An 18453-nucleotide genomic window follows, 5' to 3' on the forward strand; every position below is an offset into this window, starting at 1 on the left:
TTCTTCATAATAGAAAGAATTCAAGATTCGGTTTAAAACGATATAATATAGATATCAGATGTTTAAAAAATACACACACACTGAAAGATAGAAGAGTCTCTCTTGACAATCGACTAGAAACATAGCTTAAGATCAATCGAATATAATAGCTCCATAATCGGATTTTTCATAAAATTAAAATTGAGCTCCCAATTAACAAACCAAAATCTCGAATTACAAAAGCATTATCTCCTAATAGCCTTGAGATGTTCTATCTCTCCATTATATATTTTTTTAAAAAAAACCTGATTTCAAAAAGCTCCATTTTCCGAGCAACAAATATTCAAATCAAAATTTACTCCAATCTAGGATAAGGTGGAGACGGTAGAGAAATCTTGTGCAATTAATTAACCCGATTACATAGAGAATTCTTTCAAACTTTTACGACTCGGACTTGTGTTTCTTTTGAGGGTCGCTGCCCTCGTTCTTCGTTTTCGCTTCACGTCGCTCTCTCTTCACCCCCTTCGCTTTGTTTACGAAGGGAACACTCCCAACCTACATTGACCAGAGTTTAAAAGAGAGTCAATGTTTGCGAAGTACATTGAAATTTGAATCACATAGCACGGTTAGGATCTAATGTTCATAAAATTTACATGTTTACCGTAGTAAAACGTAATGATAAATTTGGATCATTCTACTCATACCTTCTGATCCGGGATATAAATCTTTCCAATCTTCCCTTTAATGGCATCCTTGCTAACATTTTTCTCCTGAATCCCATGAGCAAAAGATTTGAATGATCATTCCATAATACATAAGAGAGAGAAGGATTACAATCTAAAACTTAGCCTTTGAACAAACCTTTTTCTTTTTCAATACAGGTGCTGTTTTCATCGCTTCTTTTCTAAGGCCATCAGCAGGAAGGCGATGCCTCCGAACAACCATGTCCATAGATGGACCAACTTCAACCAGCTCAATCTTAGGTACTATAGTTCCTGACTTTTTAAGCCGCAGAGCACAGTGAGAGAATAATACTCTATTTGAAGACAGGGCTGTGCATACATATACGCGATCTAGTCCAGCCAAATTCAAGTTTTTGACGACCTATAAATAATGTTTGCACGCTATATTCAAGTAACAGAAGGAAAAAGAAGAGAAGTAAAGTTAAAAGAGCAGGAAATATAATTCATTATTAACCTCCCCATGAAAAAGATCAAGTAAAACTTCTTTTAAATGTTTCAGCTCATCCACACTCTCAAAGCCTTCTCCAATGAAAGCAAAAAAGGGCTTTGACCCGATTTGAGGTGCCAACTTCTTGTCATATGAAAATGATGCCATGCTTTTGAAATTTTCAACCCCAATCTCGACAAGATCATAAATGTGGTGATCATAGGTTCGTCCAATGACAAGATTGTCCGGCCGCTTCTTCGAGTGTGAGCCAAACTGCACAAGAACATGGGCCGGAAACAATGATACTGGCATTGAAAAGAAAAGAAATGCGAATTCTTGACATTAAACTCATGCTATGGCCAGTAACAAGGGAGTTTCAGAAGAAATTTTTTTCTAATAAGCAACAAAAAAAATTAGCGCACTTCCCAAACTGGAAGGTCAAACTATCTATCACCACAAATAAAATGTTGATAGGCTTCAATATTTCAGAACTTTACAAACTGCCTCTAAAATCTAAATAGCAGTCGGCCAAATAAAAAATATGCTTGCACCAACAAACTTTTCTTCGTGGAGAACAGAGTCATCCTCGTCCAAACAACGGGCAAGGCCAAGTAAACTTTCCAACAAATGCCAGAACTCCAGATTTTAAATCCATGACACACAGGAAGCATACGGTTCGAATAATCGTTTTATACCTTGCACTTGGTTTTGGAACAGTAATCTTACAGAGCTCTAAAAACATCAAGAAAAGCTACAAGTCATCACTCATCGATCATTTATCATTGAATCAACCGAAAAATTCTCAAAAGTAAGATTGCAAACTTACCACAAACAAGCTGCAATCTGTTTTGTGAGAGAAAAACTCTAGAGAAGCTTCACCGCCGATCTCAAACGGTCTGATATTCTCATTCTTCCTCGAGTACTTCAGTGCTTCACCCTTCTTCAAGTGATAAATTTCAGTCATCGCTGAATTCAACACACTACTTGTTTTAGTCCCGTGAAGTATTAGCGCCTTCTTCCCTGTTTCCACCTGAAATAGCGAAATAGAAACTTTTACAGAAGACCCACAAATTAAACCAAGAAATTTCCATAAAATCGAAAAGCTCACCAGTTTAGGAGCACGTTTGTGCAGCTCCCGCCTGATTCTGCCACTTTTAGGAGTCTTGATTCTCATCATCTTTAACTGATGACGGAATAAATAAATTAAATTGATAATCTGAAATGGTTCTCTCCAGATTTGAAATAGGTATCGAATTCCAATTTTAATCTCGAGAGCGGTAAGACAGCCGGTCACAGGGATGCTGAAGAAGATGTTAGGGTTGAGAGAATTTGTATATATACCAATTTGCCATCATATTTGAAAATTGCAGTTTAATCCCTTAATTTTGAAAAATCTCAATTACATCTTTACGAAACATATTTTCTTTTTTAAAGCATGCACAAACTTCAAATATAAGAGATGTTTTTGTTAAATCGGCAAATATGAGTGAAGATCCTAAAATCAAAAATCAAGGCAAGTCCTTAGCAACATATAAACTAGATTTTTGATTTTTCGTTGGCATGATAATTTGGAATATGTTATTACATGCAATAAACATTGTAAGTAAATTTCTTCAAGATGAAGATTTAACCTTGCGATAAAAATAAACGAATAACAAAATTAAATTTATGGTCATAAATTAATAATTGAAGATAAAAAATTTACCTTGAAAGAAAAATGGACAGCAGATGCGAAGTGGAGCGCGGAGGGGAATGGAGATAGTTTTATAGGCAAATTTGCGATCTCTAGCGACGGTTTCTTTATACCGTCGCTAGTAGCGACAATTTCAAAGCGATCCTGTCGCCGATTGATTAATAAACCGTCGCTACTCAGTATAATCCGTCGCTAATTTATATTTACACTGTCGCTAAAATTGAAACCGTCGCTAAACTTTAGTCGCTAAAATTGAAACCGTCGCAAATACTTAACATCTAAAGAAGAAGTAAATTTAAATGACATTATTTTTTTGTATTGTAGTCAAGTAATTAACAGATAACAATTTTGAAATAAATTTTTATTTAACTTTCGACACAATTTTAATATGACGAATTATTTTGTATTTTATTACTTCATCATTTAATTTATCGTTGAAATAAATAATCATATTTTATTACAACACAAGTTTAATTTAACGAAATAATTTTTGATCACTGTAACCATACTAATTTAATAAAATAGTGAAGTAAATTTCTTACTTTTATTTTATGAAAATAATATAATTAATATACTACAATAATACCACTCTATACACATATATCCGCAAATCGATTTCTTTTCAATGAGTATCTCGATGGATTAAGAGCAAATTTAAGGGAAATTAATTAATATTATGGTTCATTTTTTTACTTCACAAATTATAAATTTCAATTTTTTTAAACTTTTTACTTCATCAAAACTACTCTGTTGAATAAAATGTTACAGATAATTAGAAATGAAGCCCGTGTTTTTTAAATTGTGAATTAAAAAATAATATTTTACTTTACCGACGTTATTACCGATTTTGATATATACTATTTCATAATTAATAATGGCCGAAGAAATTTGGCGAAGTAAAAACAAAAAGTCTATTAGTGTTTCTTTGCATATTTTATGCGTTACGTGTGAGAGTTCAGATCTGGATGTTTTATAAGTTGTAATCTTCGCGACCCATATGTTTTCTGGTTTGTCGGAACTGTGTCTGGTCGAGGATTCGATGTTTTCGGATCTCCTTTGTGCTTAATTGTTAGCTTAATTAGTTTCATAGCATTTCTGGGCATCCCTCAAGTTCTTTGTTTTTGGCCGATTAGTAAATATTATTAATGATTTTTTTCTGTTTTATAATCCTTTTATTGAATTTTGTGACTGTAGAGACCTGTGTGAACGTGTCGTTCGTTACACCCGTTTTATTGCTTGATTTCTCATGAAATATTTTTTAAAACATATTTCATTCTTGACGTGGGAATTTTCGGTTATGGAACTTCAGATTTACATGAACTTTCTCTCTGTGTTTTGATGCAATATTCAGTTTGCTGTCAAATTTGTTTTCTTTGATAACTGGCCTCATTAAAATCCTCAAGGTTTACATATTGAAGTTGTGGACTGAGAATGTGTGGCTATATGTTTCTAACTGTATCGGGTTCGAACGCCATTTGCTTTTCGAAGCTGTGTAATTTGAAAGGTGTTCATGAACTTATTGGTTACCTATATATAAACTTCTCTAGAATATCTAAAAAGCTTCTATAATTTTGTAGACGAGCTTAATGCCAATGCTGCGCATATATTGGTACTCCTGGAAAGGGTATTCTCGCTGCCGCCGATGAGTCTACTGGCACAATTGGTAATCGTCTACCAGCATTAACGTTGAGAATCTTCAGGAAAACAGGAGGACTGTCCACGAGCTTCTTTCCACCTCTCCGGTTGCCGTGCAGTGTCTCAGTGGAGTTATTCTCTTTGAGGAAACTCTATATCAGAAAACAGCTGCCGGTATCTATTATAGTCGCTACCTCTTTTTTTGGTTTGTTGGATTTCCTTTTTTATTACCATTTACGATCGAAAACATATTAAATAAATTGGCGTTATCGTAAAACTTGCATGCAAACCATTGTTGATGTCTTGAAAGGTGTTCTTCTAACCGGTATCAAGTTTGACGAGGGTGCCATTAAGCAATGGCACCTTGCTCAATGGTGAGACCACAGCTCAAGGTCTTGATGGCCTTGCCCAACGCTGCCAACAATTATATACTGCTGGTGCTCGGTTTGCTAAATTTGCCAACAATTATATACTGCTGGTGCTCGGTTTGCTAAATTGTGGGCTGTGCTTAAGATTGGACCCAATGAACCATCACATCTTGCGATTAAATTTAATGAAAATGCCATTATCCTACATTCCTACTAGCTCGTTACGCCATCATCTGCCAAGAGAATGGTTTGATACCAATTGTTGAGCCCGAGGTTCTTGTCGATGGTTCCCACGACATTGACAAGTGCGCTGATTTGACAGAGCGCGTTTTAGCCGCTTGTTACAAGGCACTCAATGACCACCACGTACGTCCTCCTCGAGGGAACTTCGTTTTTTTTTTTTAATGAAAAAATTTCCATTAAAACAGGGTAAATAATGTGTGTGCGAGTAATACATACGCTGGACATCTCGAGGAGATAAGCTGGTAGCTAAAAAGAAAACATCAAAAACACACTCGTATTAATCTAGCAGATTAAAAGTAAAACCAACTGTAGTAGCAAGACACATGATATATGTCAATGAAGTGCACATCTTGTTGTCTGAGCTGTAGCTATTACGAGGAGAGTTCAATCCATATATCTCCACCAAACATAGCAGCCACATGCCACAGAGGTTAACCCATGTTGCATTATCCACAATTCACAAACACGTCTTCATAGGGCTGCATTCGAGTTGCATCGCAATGTAAGAATTTGGATGTTACGGATGATGACTTCAGTGCACGGCTGCTCGTTCTCAAAAAGTGCTCCGTTCCTTGCATTCCATATTGAGTAAATACACGCTGCCATCGCCGTACATCTCATTTTCATGAGATTAGAATTGCCCCTGTAAGGACCTCTGAAAGCTCTTAGGATCGTATTTCAAGAACCCATGAGTCTCGTCATTCCGAGCCATTCCCGAATCATCTTCCAAATGTAGTAAGATATTTCACAAGAGAAGAAAAGATGATGAGAAGATTCTTCATGAATTAAATATTATAATAAAACTATAATAGATCAAATTTCTCCTAAAATGCGCATGATTTTATCGGGAATGGATCCCCTACTGTGGGGTGTCCACAGTAGGGAATGATGTGGCAAAAAAAATATTTTAAAAGTTTTTTTAATACTTATTTTAATTCTTTTTAGTATTAATTTTTTTTTGAAATTTTTGTTTTCATCTTTCTTTTCTTCACTCTCAAATTTTCATTTTTAGTCTTATTTAAAATATATTATAATTTTTCTTTTGCCATTTTTGGACTTTTTGTTTCCTTCTTCTTTTTTTTTTTTTTTCACATTTTGTTTATCTTGTTTGTTTTGAAAGTAAAACATATTTATGTTTCAATTTTAGTTTTTTTCACACGCTTGATTCGTCAATTTTCTTTTTTTTTTCTCATTAATTTTTTTTTTAAAATTAAAATAAGGGAAGAGAGAACTTCAATATAAAAATTTCTATTTTCTTGATCATTTATATGTCCAGTTCTTTTCTAATTTTTTGACTACCGAATTTATTTATTTAGGAAATAAAATATATAATATTTTTTTTCCATATTGACATATTTAAATCAGTTGGTACATTAGTATATAATATATAAGCTAAGTATAAATTATAACAAAAAAAACAATACAATAAAAATTGACAAGATAAAAAGAGAATAGAAAATACTTTTTAAAAAATTAGAATATATACACAAAAGGTAAAAAAGAAAACAAAAAAAATTTAAAAAGAAAGTATTGATTAAAATATATAAAAAGACAAAAAAAAATAAAAGAATAGAAAATTGTGATTGTGGCTGTAAAACGACATCACAGTCTCTTTTGTGAAGATGCCCACGGTAAAGCAATTTTGAAATTAAATTTTTTGTCACAACATCCTCTACTGTGGGATGATACATTAATATGTTTTACTTTCAAAACAAATGAGATAAATAAAATGTGAAAAAAAAAAGAAAGAGGGAAACAAAAAGAAAAATAGCAAAAGAAAAAGAAAAAATTATAATATATTTTAAATAAGATTAAAAATGTAAAATTGGGAGTGAGTAAAAAAAGATGAAAACAAAAAGCTCAAAATTAAAAAATTAAAACTAAAAAGAAATAAAATAAATATAAAAAAACTTAAAAAAAAATTTTGACACATCATTCCCTACTGTGGGATGCCCACCGTACATCCCACCGTAGGGGATCCACTCCCGATTTTATCTACTTTAAAATTAGATATTAATTATCAATATACAGTACATCCAATAATACACACTTTTGAAGCAATTAAAATGGCAACACGAAATTTCTCATAAAATAGATCAATGAATTTAATGCACAATGCTTTTGGCATGTCTGAACGATGGAAAAGTTAAATAGGAACAAAAAATAAAATATCGAATCGAATTGTGTTGTGTTGTATGACAACTTTCAGATGTGTGTCAGTAGCTAGTCAAATCATAAAAGGAATTCACTTTAAACAACCAATTCACGCAATCTTAGCTCAATAGTTTTAGGAATCCGCTGCCACATGTTGAGTACTAGTGGGTTAATAGCCATTTTTTCGGAATATTTCACCATATATAAGGGATAGTGGCTCCATATATAGACCAAGAGTCCAGATTTAATCACAAGTACATGGAGTCCACTATTTTTTTAAATCATAAATGTAGCTAAATTTGGACCATCTAAATCCTGTGAGACACTGTCCCACAGGTAGGATCGAACGAACCCATTTTTTTTTCTGTCGAGGCCGGATTGATAATAATTGTTTTTTTTTTTATTTATTTGGTGAGTGAAATAATGTTTGGTCTCAAATCGATATGTATTCATGAGGAAATTCCGTGGGGTGATAACTTTTATAAAGTGAGATCGTTATTTTGAGATTTTCATAACATTTATTCGGTGGATGAACTATATATATATATATATAGGAGAGTTAATTCTAGAGGACTGATATCACAATCATGAGAGAATTAGAGATTTCAATCTTCGTTTCTATACAAACCCATAGGCTTTGGTTAGAAATTCCACGATATTTCCATTGTTACTTCAAGAAGTTTAGTTATTATTTACTTAGCTTATTCTGATTTTACTTTTAATATGCTGCTATATTCGTTTTTTAGTTATAAAAAATTTAATGATAACTTTTTGAAAATGTTGAAATTCATCCTCTTTGTTTCCTGGCGTTACTAGCTCCCCAGGACAGGCTTCGGTCCCAACAACTTTGGGAAGAAAAAGTGAATAAAGATTACGATTTGAGATTTGGAAAATTAAGTATGAGTTTAGGCTTTATTTTTTGTTTTATTTTTTAAAATATAAAATTTTAAAATAAAAAATACAAAAATTGAGGTAAAAATTATGAATCACAAAAACTCACACGAGACATTCTCATATGTCAAGTTTGTGAGACGAATTAACAACCCAACTCACAAAATTTCTAATTTTTATGTTCAAAATATTATTTTTCCATGCAAAAGTATCTGATAAGATCATTTGGGGGACAAGCATTGCGCTACAATAACATGATTCTTAAAATATTGAACAACGAGAAATAAAATTGAGTTTGGTTTCAAACTACGTGGAATACATTCAAAATAATCTTTCTTATTAAACATTTCAAAAAACATTTAAAAGATATTCAAGTTGAATGTGTAAAATTGTTTTGGTTGAAACATTTTATCAAATACTTTAATTTGTATGTAATATTTTGGTATTTGAAAAACACATAAAATGCATCAACAATATATATTAAAACATGTAGCAATGATTAAATGCAATAAATAAATAGACACGAATTTGTTTATGAATGCTCGGAGATTAACAACTCATACGTCACACTTTCTTCCACCTAGGAAGGATCCATTAGAAGACTTTGATTTATACAACTCCTTATACAAATTTATTTCAACTTAAGATTTTTTCATTGTCTAATTGAAACTCCTAGCACACTCGATTGTAGGCCACAATCTCACAAAGTGCATAATATTTAACTCTCTTATGCAAGACTACAAACACAATATTTAATATCTTTGTGTGAAAACTCACTCAATTAAAATTTGAAATATCGACTTCAAGTATATGTGTGAGGATTTTTATAGTCTATGTATATATCAAATGTATTATCGCAGTTGATTTTGCTCTCATTATAGCTAATTTCTTCATGTAGCTTGTATATGCTTTGAATCATCTTCCAAAGCTTGTATTTAATCTTCAGTATGTTGTATATATGGCCTCCAATATTGATATATACCTTAGAAAAAAGAATATGATAGTTTGGAAAGGTTGTATGCGACTTCTGACATTGCAATAGTAAAATTCGCGTTTCTAGTCATATTCTGAAATTATGTTGTTATCAGATCAAGTTGATCAAACTGTGTTGATCTGATGGTCTGACTGGTCTGTTATGAGTTTGATTTGTTGGATTTATCTAAGTTGTTCCAAGTGAATTGTTGTCAAACTAGTACAAGTCCAGTTGTTGTTTTTGTTTTGTTATAGCTATTGATTCATTGATTTTTGGAAAAGTTATAAACATGAAAGTTGTAATACTTTCTCTTAGCTTTTCATGGAATCAAGAATCACTCAATTCTAAGTTTGTATGAGAAAGATATGCTTGACAGATCAAGCTTGTTAGCAATCTAGAACTTGTTCTTCATTTTGTGCAGAACCAGCAAATTCATTGTGGTTTATCAACTTCTTCTGGTCTGACTCAGACTATTATTTATAAAGATGATTTGTAGATCATTCTCTTAGGTTTGTAATGAATATTTAATCGTTCCATTTAAAAATCGAGCTGAGAGATATGACCAAAATATCATAAATGCTCCATTTAAGCTGATTTATGTCTAAAGTGTTATTCTCATTACAAAAGTACAGTTTTTTGTTATTTATGTTATGAGAAATGATGTCATGCTGATTTGAGTTAAAAGTATTGTTTTTATGTCAAACATATATTGTGTGATATATAATGATTTGAATGAAAAATGTTAATTTTTGTGTTAGTAATATTATTTTTTATTTCATATATAAATCAAGTCGACCCGTTACACGGATATAGATCCATGAGACCGTAACACAATAGGCATATTATTTGGGATTTGGGTTTATGATTTCAGTTTTGTTATTTTATTATTTAAATTCAAACTTATTGGTGGTGTCACCTCAATGATAAACACATAAGTGAATAGCGTGAGTGAACAATATATCAAAACTATATATATCTACATACACACATTAACAAATTTGGCATGACCTATATCACAACAATAAATTTCCAAATATGCCCCTACGTTCTATATAAATAGAGATTTTATTTTATGTATTTATTAGTAAATCAATTTTATTTAAAACAATTGTTTGAAAACTAAACATATATTATACATAAACAATAAAACATTTATTATATACAACGCACATATATGTCACGCCGCTATTAGATATATACTAAAAAAAATTATTGTGTTAATTATGTATGAGTGAGAGTAGTATTGAGATGGATGACCTCTTGTGAATTTCTCGTGCTCAAACTATTGATGTTGCGCCGTTTGATCTGATTGGATAGGTGGACGATAAAAGAAGGATATTAGACTTAACGAGTAATATTCTCCATTTATGACATAGTCGGCGGTAGGAAAAAGATAGATCGATCTCGAAAGAAAATGAGAAAGCACCAACAGTGAGGCACGTCCTCCCCAGACTCACGGACTTAGAGCCTGACCCAACAAAAGCAAAGTAGGTGCAGTCCAGCATGTCTAATTGTCGCGTCTTTGCTGATATATATAACTTTTAACATAAAGGTAAACGTTTGATCATAACATAAATATTTGACGGTGGAGATGAGGCCCGCATTCAGTCCTTGTTAATAAATTATTATTGATTAAATTAAATAACACGAGATATATCAATGTGAATTTTTCTGCATGGTTTCCGAACTTTTTCTGCTTTTCAATTTGCTAATCTACAATTCTACTGTTATTTGTTTTTGAACTTATTAAGAATATAATTCACGGGTAATGCATTAAATGATCACTGTAGTTTGGGTTTATTCCCCATCCAGTCCTCCAAATTATTAATATGTATATTTACTCTTTAAATTTGGCACAAATAATTCTTGACAGTAAACAACTAACGGTTTGAACACCAAGCGGAGAATGAACCCAAACTATATGGATAATATATTTAATCTGTTCTCACATATGGTTCATTTGTATTTAAATTTTGAACTTTACTTACTCTTAGTATTGTTTTTTGAGCAAATAAAGTTTTTTTTATATATTTATTTGGGGAAATTAAAATTTTGGTCCAGTGATTTGTCCCTTTGCATTTTTTGAAAAAAAAAATAAAGAAATAATTTTCAAATACAAAGTAATACAAAGTATGAGAAACATAGAACCATAATTTTCAAATAACAAATGGTAATTTTTTTTAAAAAAAAAATAAACAATTCAAATCCATCCTATATTTAGATTAATAAGTTCATGCCATTTTGACAACAACATGAACCCATATTCTTTTCAATGCATGAACTAATTAAACTTCCATATTTTCTCTACATTAACCAATTATGTAGAGATATATACTAAAATATGTTTACAATTTATAACTTACAAAATTTATAGAAAAAGGGTCAAATTAATCCATAGAATAGACAAAAGATGCAGATAGAGACACCATTAATATTAGGTCTGATGGAAAGTACTCAATATTTCTACAGTATGTTGATATTTTATCAGCTCAATTTATCACCACGATGCCGATAAAGCAAATAGTTATGAATAGTGTAAATATATGATCCATTAAAATTAAATATAATAAGTGAACTCTAAATTGTTATATATAGTACAACGTGTTACCTAGGTGTAATAAATTGTTTTGTTTTTACTAGAGACTCGATACGACGATACAAAATATTTAAGTATTGTTCGACGTCATGTCAGCATTGGAGCATGTGAAGAATTAAAAATGCCAACAAAAACCAATTTATTCAACCAACGACCAAATTTTAATTTAAAAAAATTAGGCCAAGTTACTCATGTACATTTTTTTAAAAAAATAATAAGCAAAAATGGATCATTTTCTTACATCTAAAATGTCAGATCCTAACGAGAGGATCTTTAAACTCACTGAACCCTTAATGCAACAGGCAAATGAGACACAAAGCATGCGACCAATCATATGTTAATCATTCTCCACAAATATTCCTACTAATTCACAGAATTTCAACTAGAAAGTATATCACTGAAGAAGCTAGCTTAAATCATATTACCGCATGCAGGATAAAATACTGCCGAAAAAGTATTTCTGCAGATTTTCTTCTTGGAACCCTTTCTTGAATTTCAGTCCATAATTCTTCCATACACATCTCCCATGTGGTACCGAAGGCAAGTGTCACTCATTCCATTGCTGGTGTTATTCGTCGCCACGGACGAATTATTATTCCAGTTAGCATCAGTATTATCACAAATTGATCCTCCTCCTTCATTGCATATAGACTCATAATTTTGATAATAACTACAGATTCTTGAGTTGTCCTTCCTTTTCTTGTTACATTTGATCAGTAGCATTATTGTTGATACTTTCCCATTTTTCTCTGCAGCTTAAACCACTCTTATCATATCTAAAACAAGACATTTTTGTGGCTATTTCTTCCCATAGAACCTCTTCTGGGATCCTACTTTGCTGAAACGTTGATTCCATCCATTTCTTAATTGAATCAATCTTGAAATTTCACATTCTGGCCAGAAAAGGTCGCATTTAAGCGCATTGGTTATTGTTTTACTACCATCATCGTTATGGTAATTTTCGCTTAGGCTTCGAACATCCGTCGCCATTACCTCCTCTTGCTGTGAAGCCCTCGATTCTTTTCGAGTCATTTTGTGCAAAGTATCAATTAAAGAAGCATCCCTAGCTTCGATCCAAGCTCTTTCGCTGGCCCATAAATTTAACTCCATTTCCATTCCTTTCTGCATCTTGTTTTCTCCATTCTTCCTCTCTCAGAATCCTTTCTTTCTCCCTATCTTCGATAGTTTTCATCATTTTCTCCATCCAGGCTTCTTGTTTATTAATCAGTTCCTTCGTCTGTGTGTCAATAAAATCTTTAATCTTAACTTTCCAACCCCTTTTCTCTCTTCCTTTTCTTATGTTTGGATAATTGTCATATATCTCGGGATTGTTTTCACTATCTTCTGACGAAGTAGGATAAAAATCACAAGAATTTGAGAGACTAAGGCTAGTATCAGAAAACTTAAAACCCGGATACGATTCTTGATTATTAGCTGATGAAGTTCTTATCTTCGAAACATTGGGATTAAAGCTGACACTATTAAAAAGGGTTTCGGAAACGGAAGCTGAATTATTATTTTCACCGTAAATAGCTTCAAGTTGTCTGAAGAACCTGTAATGTTTCCCATCTTGCCTTCCTGCTTTGCCTTCTTTAGTCTTTTTGTAATATTTGTACAAATTCTCGAATTTTTCTCTGCATTTCTTGCCACTTCTCTGATATGCATGATCCTCAGACATTATCCTAAAAGCGAAAAAAAAAAGAAGAAAAAAAACTGAAGAATTTATCCATCAGAAAAATTTAGATACCAGCGAAGGAACACGAGTTCTATGAAATGTGTAGTCCGAAAGCTTCACGTGATCACGATCTGAGAATATGTAATCTGATATAATTACAAATTTGGAAAACACGATTATTCAAAAGTTGAAAAACCAAGAAAAATATTTACGTTAATTTACTCCAAAGAATCCAAAAGATTACAGATTGTCTTTTGCTGCACACGAAAAGCGGTGAGAAATAATGCCTAAAAGATTTGGCTATTGACAGATGTGACGGTAAGGTTACCTCAGAGAAAAGAGCCTTATAATAAAAACCAACTGACTCTTAAACTGATAGTTCGAATTAGTTGTTCTGCGTCTTTTTGTTAAACAAGAAAACTAAAGGGGTTGTTTAATTAATCAAGAAATACACTGATAAAATGGGATTTTAAGATGATTTGCCCTCCGATAACAGCAAGAATTTAAGCATAAAAAGATTCTTCCAAGTACTGTAGAAGAATTCAAGAAACTGTGAAATCAGCAGGAAATTAGGATGATATATGGGAAGCTGGCTACTTTATTTATGTAGTAAGTAGTACGCTTGTTTCTTGAAATAGATTGATTTTCAATAACCTAGAAATTAGATTAACTGGGAAAAAATTGTAGTATATAAAAATATATACAGATATATACAAACCTGGAGACCTCGTCCCACAAGGGTCCCTTGTGATTGGCCTCCTTAAACTTGGAATCAAGCCTTGATCTGATCTCTAGAAGAGTAAGCGTCTCCTGCCTCGGCCACCTCCCCGCCACACCATCTCCACCATCCATCTCGCTTAAACCGCCACCAGCAGCGGCGCTGGCGGAAGCTACACCGCCTCCACCAGTGGCACCACCTTTAGGAATAGCAGCAGCTGCAGTATTATCCGAGCGAAACATGATCATATCAAACAGGTTCGGTGTGGTCAACCCCTGGTGGCTCGATAGTAAGCTGTCTTGCTGCGGCGGAAACAAAGCCCTCCCGTTCATGTACTGCCCTAGATCCGCCATCCCATATTGATCTCCCATGTACAGGAAAGCACACACAGTGCACGTTTCCTGAAATATAGAGATAGAAGAGGGTTTTTGGATCAGAGAGAAAAGAAGGAATACAAAGAAAAGTAGGGGTGGGGGACAACGGTGAATGAAGCGGCAGACCCGGATCGTGTCGTTATAGAGAAAATGTTTTGAATTCTTGTAGAGTACAATGGACCCATCTCTCTGTTTCATCTGCTTCACCCATCAATGTAATATAAATCTCCTTTCTTCTGTATATATCCATATTTTTATATAGGGTTTGTGTATGCATACGGTACAGATACACACACACACACACAATGTTCTTTATACATGTACATCAACTAAAAGAGGAAAATATTAATAATTACAGCTAAGAAGGTGATTATAGTGATTGTGGTACCACCTTTTGCACTGTTGTGTATTTTACTTTTTCTTCTACAGTGCCATTTTCACACACTACCACACACAGAGAAGAAAAAACCAAGAAAGGCTCCACTTTCTTACCATTACCAATAATAAATAAATATAAATTCTTTGGAAATATTTTGTTTTATATTCAGAATTTTAGCGATTCAACGATGAATAAACGAACTGGATAACCCGAATCTTCTTGTAAGAAGAATCCAGTAGGGCTACATATATATACTGTCTGGCTTTTGCATTATCTCATCTGGGAACCACCGCAACTTTGATTTCACTTAATTAACCAACAGTCCTGTTCCAAAGATTTAAGATTGATTTGTTCGGAGCAAATGGAATTTCGATCGGGCCCTCGAAGATACGAATAACTAGAAATGGAATTGGAATTCTTTTTTTCTTTTTTATTATTATTGTCCATTGTTCATTAACTATATATATATATATATATATATATATATATATATATATATATATATATATATATATTATAAACAAATACAGTCTCATATATTTATATATGTAATACGGATAGATCTGGTCCATATTTATGCTGAAAAATAATGTTTTTAACATTAAAAAATATTTTTTCATGGGCAAAAACTTGTGTGAGACGATCTCACAGGTTGTATTTTGTGACACGGATATCTTATTGGAGTCATCCATGAAAATTATTACTTTTTATGCTAAGAGTATTACTTTTTTTGTGAATATCGATATGATTGACCCGTCTCACAAATAAAGATTCGTGAGTTAGATTCGGTCGGTTAGATATCATCTCACATAATTGATTAGTGAAACGCTCTCACATGAATTTTCGTGAAATATTATTCACGTGAGTTGTTGGAATGAAAAGGGGTTTCGAATATTTGGAAATGGATAATGTTTTTTATTTTTTCCTTGGCGGACAATGTGGTGCCATCAAGAATTTATAGCCAAATCAAGGGTTTGTTTATTATTTGTGGCCGAGAATTAAGATTCCTTACCAATTCTTCAACTTAGATAATGATATACAGACTGAGACATTAATGATGATCCTGCTTTAATTAATGTAGAAAAATTGTGTTGTAAATTATCCTGATAAAGTTTTTTTACTACAATTAATCAAAATTTGGTATTAACACATTAAATTAACTGTGAGATATTATTGACATGGTGCCAAGGCCCAAATATATCAACATATTAGTTTTTGATTAAAAAAAAAAACTAAAAAAAACCTATTTAATGCTTACCAATGAAAAAACCAAAACCCGATATAGAGCAACTTCTTTGTTTTTTCCTATTAAGTTGTAAAATTTATATATTTCAAAATTAATTTTAAAAGTAACTGAAATGGATTTCATTTCTAGTGTGGAAAGAAATCGAAGAAAAAGCACAAAGTTGTGACTTGGATACTGAAATATAAGCACCATATGAGAGATCTCTAGTCGCCGACAAGAAAATAGCCTGCCCTTGATAGTTAGTCTTGAACTATCGATATTAATAATAGCAGACTATAAAGGCCAAGACTACTATCAGGGCAGGCTATTTCTTGATAGATATATTAATTATATAGTCAAGACTAACTACAAGGGCAGGCATTTTCTGATATATTATATAATATAAATATATGTCAGAATAACTATCAAGCAGGCTATTTTTTGTCGGCAACTAGAAGATCTCTCATATGGTGCTTATATTTCAGTAATATATATATATATATATATATATATATATTTTGTGTGTGTGTGTGTGTGACAATGTCGTCCAAATCCGCCGGAAGAATCCAATACCCGACCTCTGAGGTCTGGGGCCGAAGAGGACGGGAGGTAGTTGACGGTGCCATGAGGTTGCCGGATAATGAAGGCCTCAGTCAGGTTCTAGGCGGATAGAACATGACTGAACCAATCTTACACTCGGAAAGAGAGGGATTCTGAATTGTTCAGGTAATTGGACTATGCAGTTGAGGATGACTTAAAAGATTTGATTGGTACTATTTATCAAGAGGGTGCATCTTCTTTTTGGTAGCTCATCACATAATAACTCTAAATTAAGCGTGCTTGAATTTAGGTAATTTTGGGATTGGTGACCTCTGGGAAGTTTCTTGGGTGCGTGTGAGTGAGGACATAAGCCACGCTGAAAATACATGTCTTACAGTGAGGATAGTAGTTGAATACTGGGGTGCGTGTGAGTGAGGACATAAGCACGCTGGAAAATAATGTCTTACAGTGAGGATAGTAGTCGAATCTGGGGCGTTACAGTGGTATCAGTAGCCGACCTCTCCTAGTACGGCGTGGTTCTGGGGACGAACCAAGCGGAAGCTGGTAGGCATGTGAGGCTCGGGGGGTGATCGTCGGTGCCATGAGATTGCACGGACAATGAGAGGCTCCTGGCAGGCTTCTAGGCGGAGGGAATATGAATGAATTGATCTTACACCGGAAGGAGAGGGATTCTGAAACTGTTCAGGTATGGGACTGTACAGTTGATGAGGGCTTAAAAGATTTGATTGATACTGCTCATATCAAGAAAGTGCATCTTCTTTTAGATAGATTATCACATAAGAACTCTAAAGTTAAGTCTGCTTGACTTAGGGACATTTTCGGATGGGTGACCCTCTGGGAAGTTTTCTGGGGTGCGTGTGAGTGAGGACATAAACACGCTGGAAAAGCCTGTCTGATACAGTGAGGATAGTCATTGAATCTAGGGCGTTACACAACCCTAATGAAAAAGGGTATGAAGGGAATTTTTTACCTGATTATATATCTGTGCGAGTGTGATTTTTTTGCTATGATGTTAATTATGATATGTTTTTGTCGAATGATATTAGTTGGATGAAATGAAAAAATTATTAGTATATAGTTGATGTTTTTTTCCTCGGATAATAATGTTAGGATAAAAAAAATTTCTATTATTTGTTATTTTTCTATAATGTTTATTTTACTTTTTTTTATATATTATTTCTTTATTATTCTCAAAATTTTAATAAATATTCATTACTTGCTCGAAATAATTCAAATATGAAAAATACAATTATTAGTGGTAATATAATATTTGGGTATGATATGGATATATAATCTTCCGAGAGTATGAGGATAAAGATGAAATTGAATACTCTATGAAAATAAAGATGTACATAATAGATGGGGATAGAGACGGGGATATGAAATCCTAACCAAAGTCAACTCATTGCTATTAATTTGATCTTACGTAGGTAATTTTAGGACATAATTAAAATGAAATTTGAACTGTATTTGAATAAATTTATTTTAAATAATATATAAGTTTTTATGTGTTATAAGTTGTTTTAGGACTTTATAACTTCCAATTTAATCTTCTTTTAAAATCGATGTTAATATTCTAATATGTTTGACATTATTAGAAAAATATCATAAGCATAAAAACTAGATTAAAAAATAATAATATACATTTTTTGGAAATATTTGGAGTTATGTGTCACTCGGTTTGGTGGGATATATTGGGTCACTCTATACTATAAGACAAAAACTTGTGTGAGACGGACTAGGGGTGTGCAACGGTCGGTTTGGTTCGGTTTTAATAAACTTCGGTTCGGTTTACGGTTTTTCGAATGCCTAATCCTAA

At 32.8% G+C, this 18453-nt stretch overlaps 1 protein-coding gene and 1 pseudogene across 1 annotated transcript; both read right to left on the reverse strand.

Moving 5' to 3' along the window:
* Positions 1-143: 143 nt before the first annotated feature.
* On the reverse strand, positions 144-2462 carry LOC140826092 (ribosome production factor 2 homolog). Its single transcript, XM_073188217.1, has 6 exons — positions 2258-2462; positions 1976-2179; positions 1177-1422; positions 841-1083; positions 684-749; positions 144-534 (listed from the first exon to the last, which is right to left on the reverse strand). Exons 1-6 carry the CDS (start codon positions 2324-2326, stop codon positions 421-423), a joined length of 942 nt encoding a protein of 313 aa, XP_073044318.1. The 5' UTR covers positions 2327-2462; the 3' UTR covers positions 144-420.
* Positions 2463-12023: 9561 nt separating this feature from the next.
* On the reverse strand, positions 12024-14898 carry LOC140826093 (trihelix transcription factor PTL-like; annotated as a pseudogene).
* Positions 14899-18453: the final 3555 nt, after the last annotated feature.

This window comes from Primulina eburnea, chromosome 3, assembly GCF_022965805.1.
Source record: "Primulina eburnea isolate SZY01 chromosome 3, ASM2296580v1, whole genome shotgun sequence".
Lineage (NCBI taxonomy): Eukaryota > Viridiplantae > Streptophyta > Magnoliopsida > Lamiales > Gesneriaceae > Primulina > Primulina eburnea.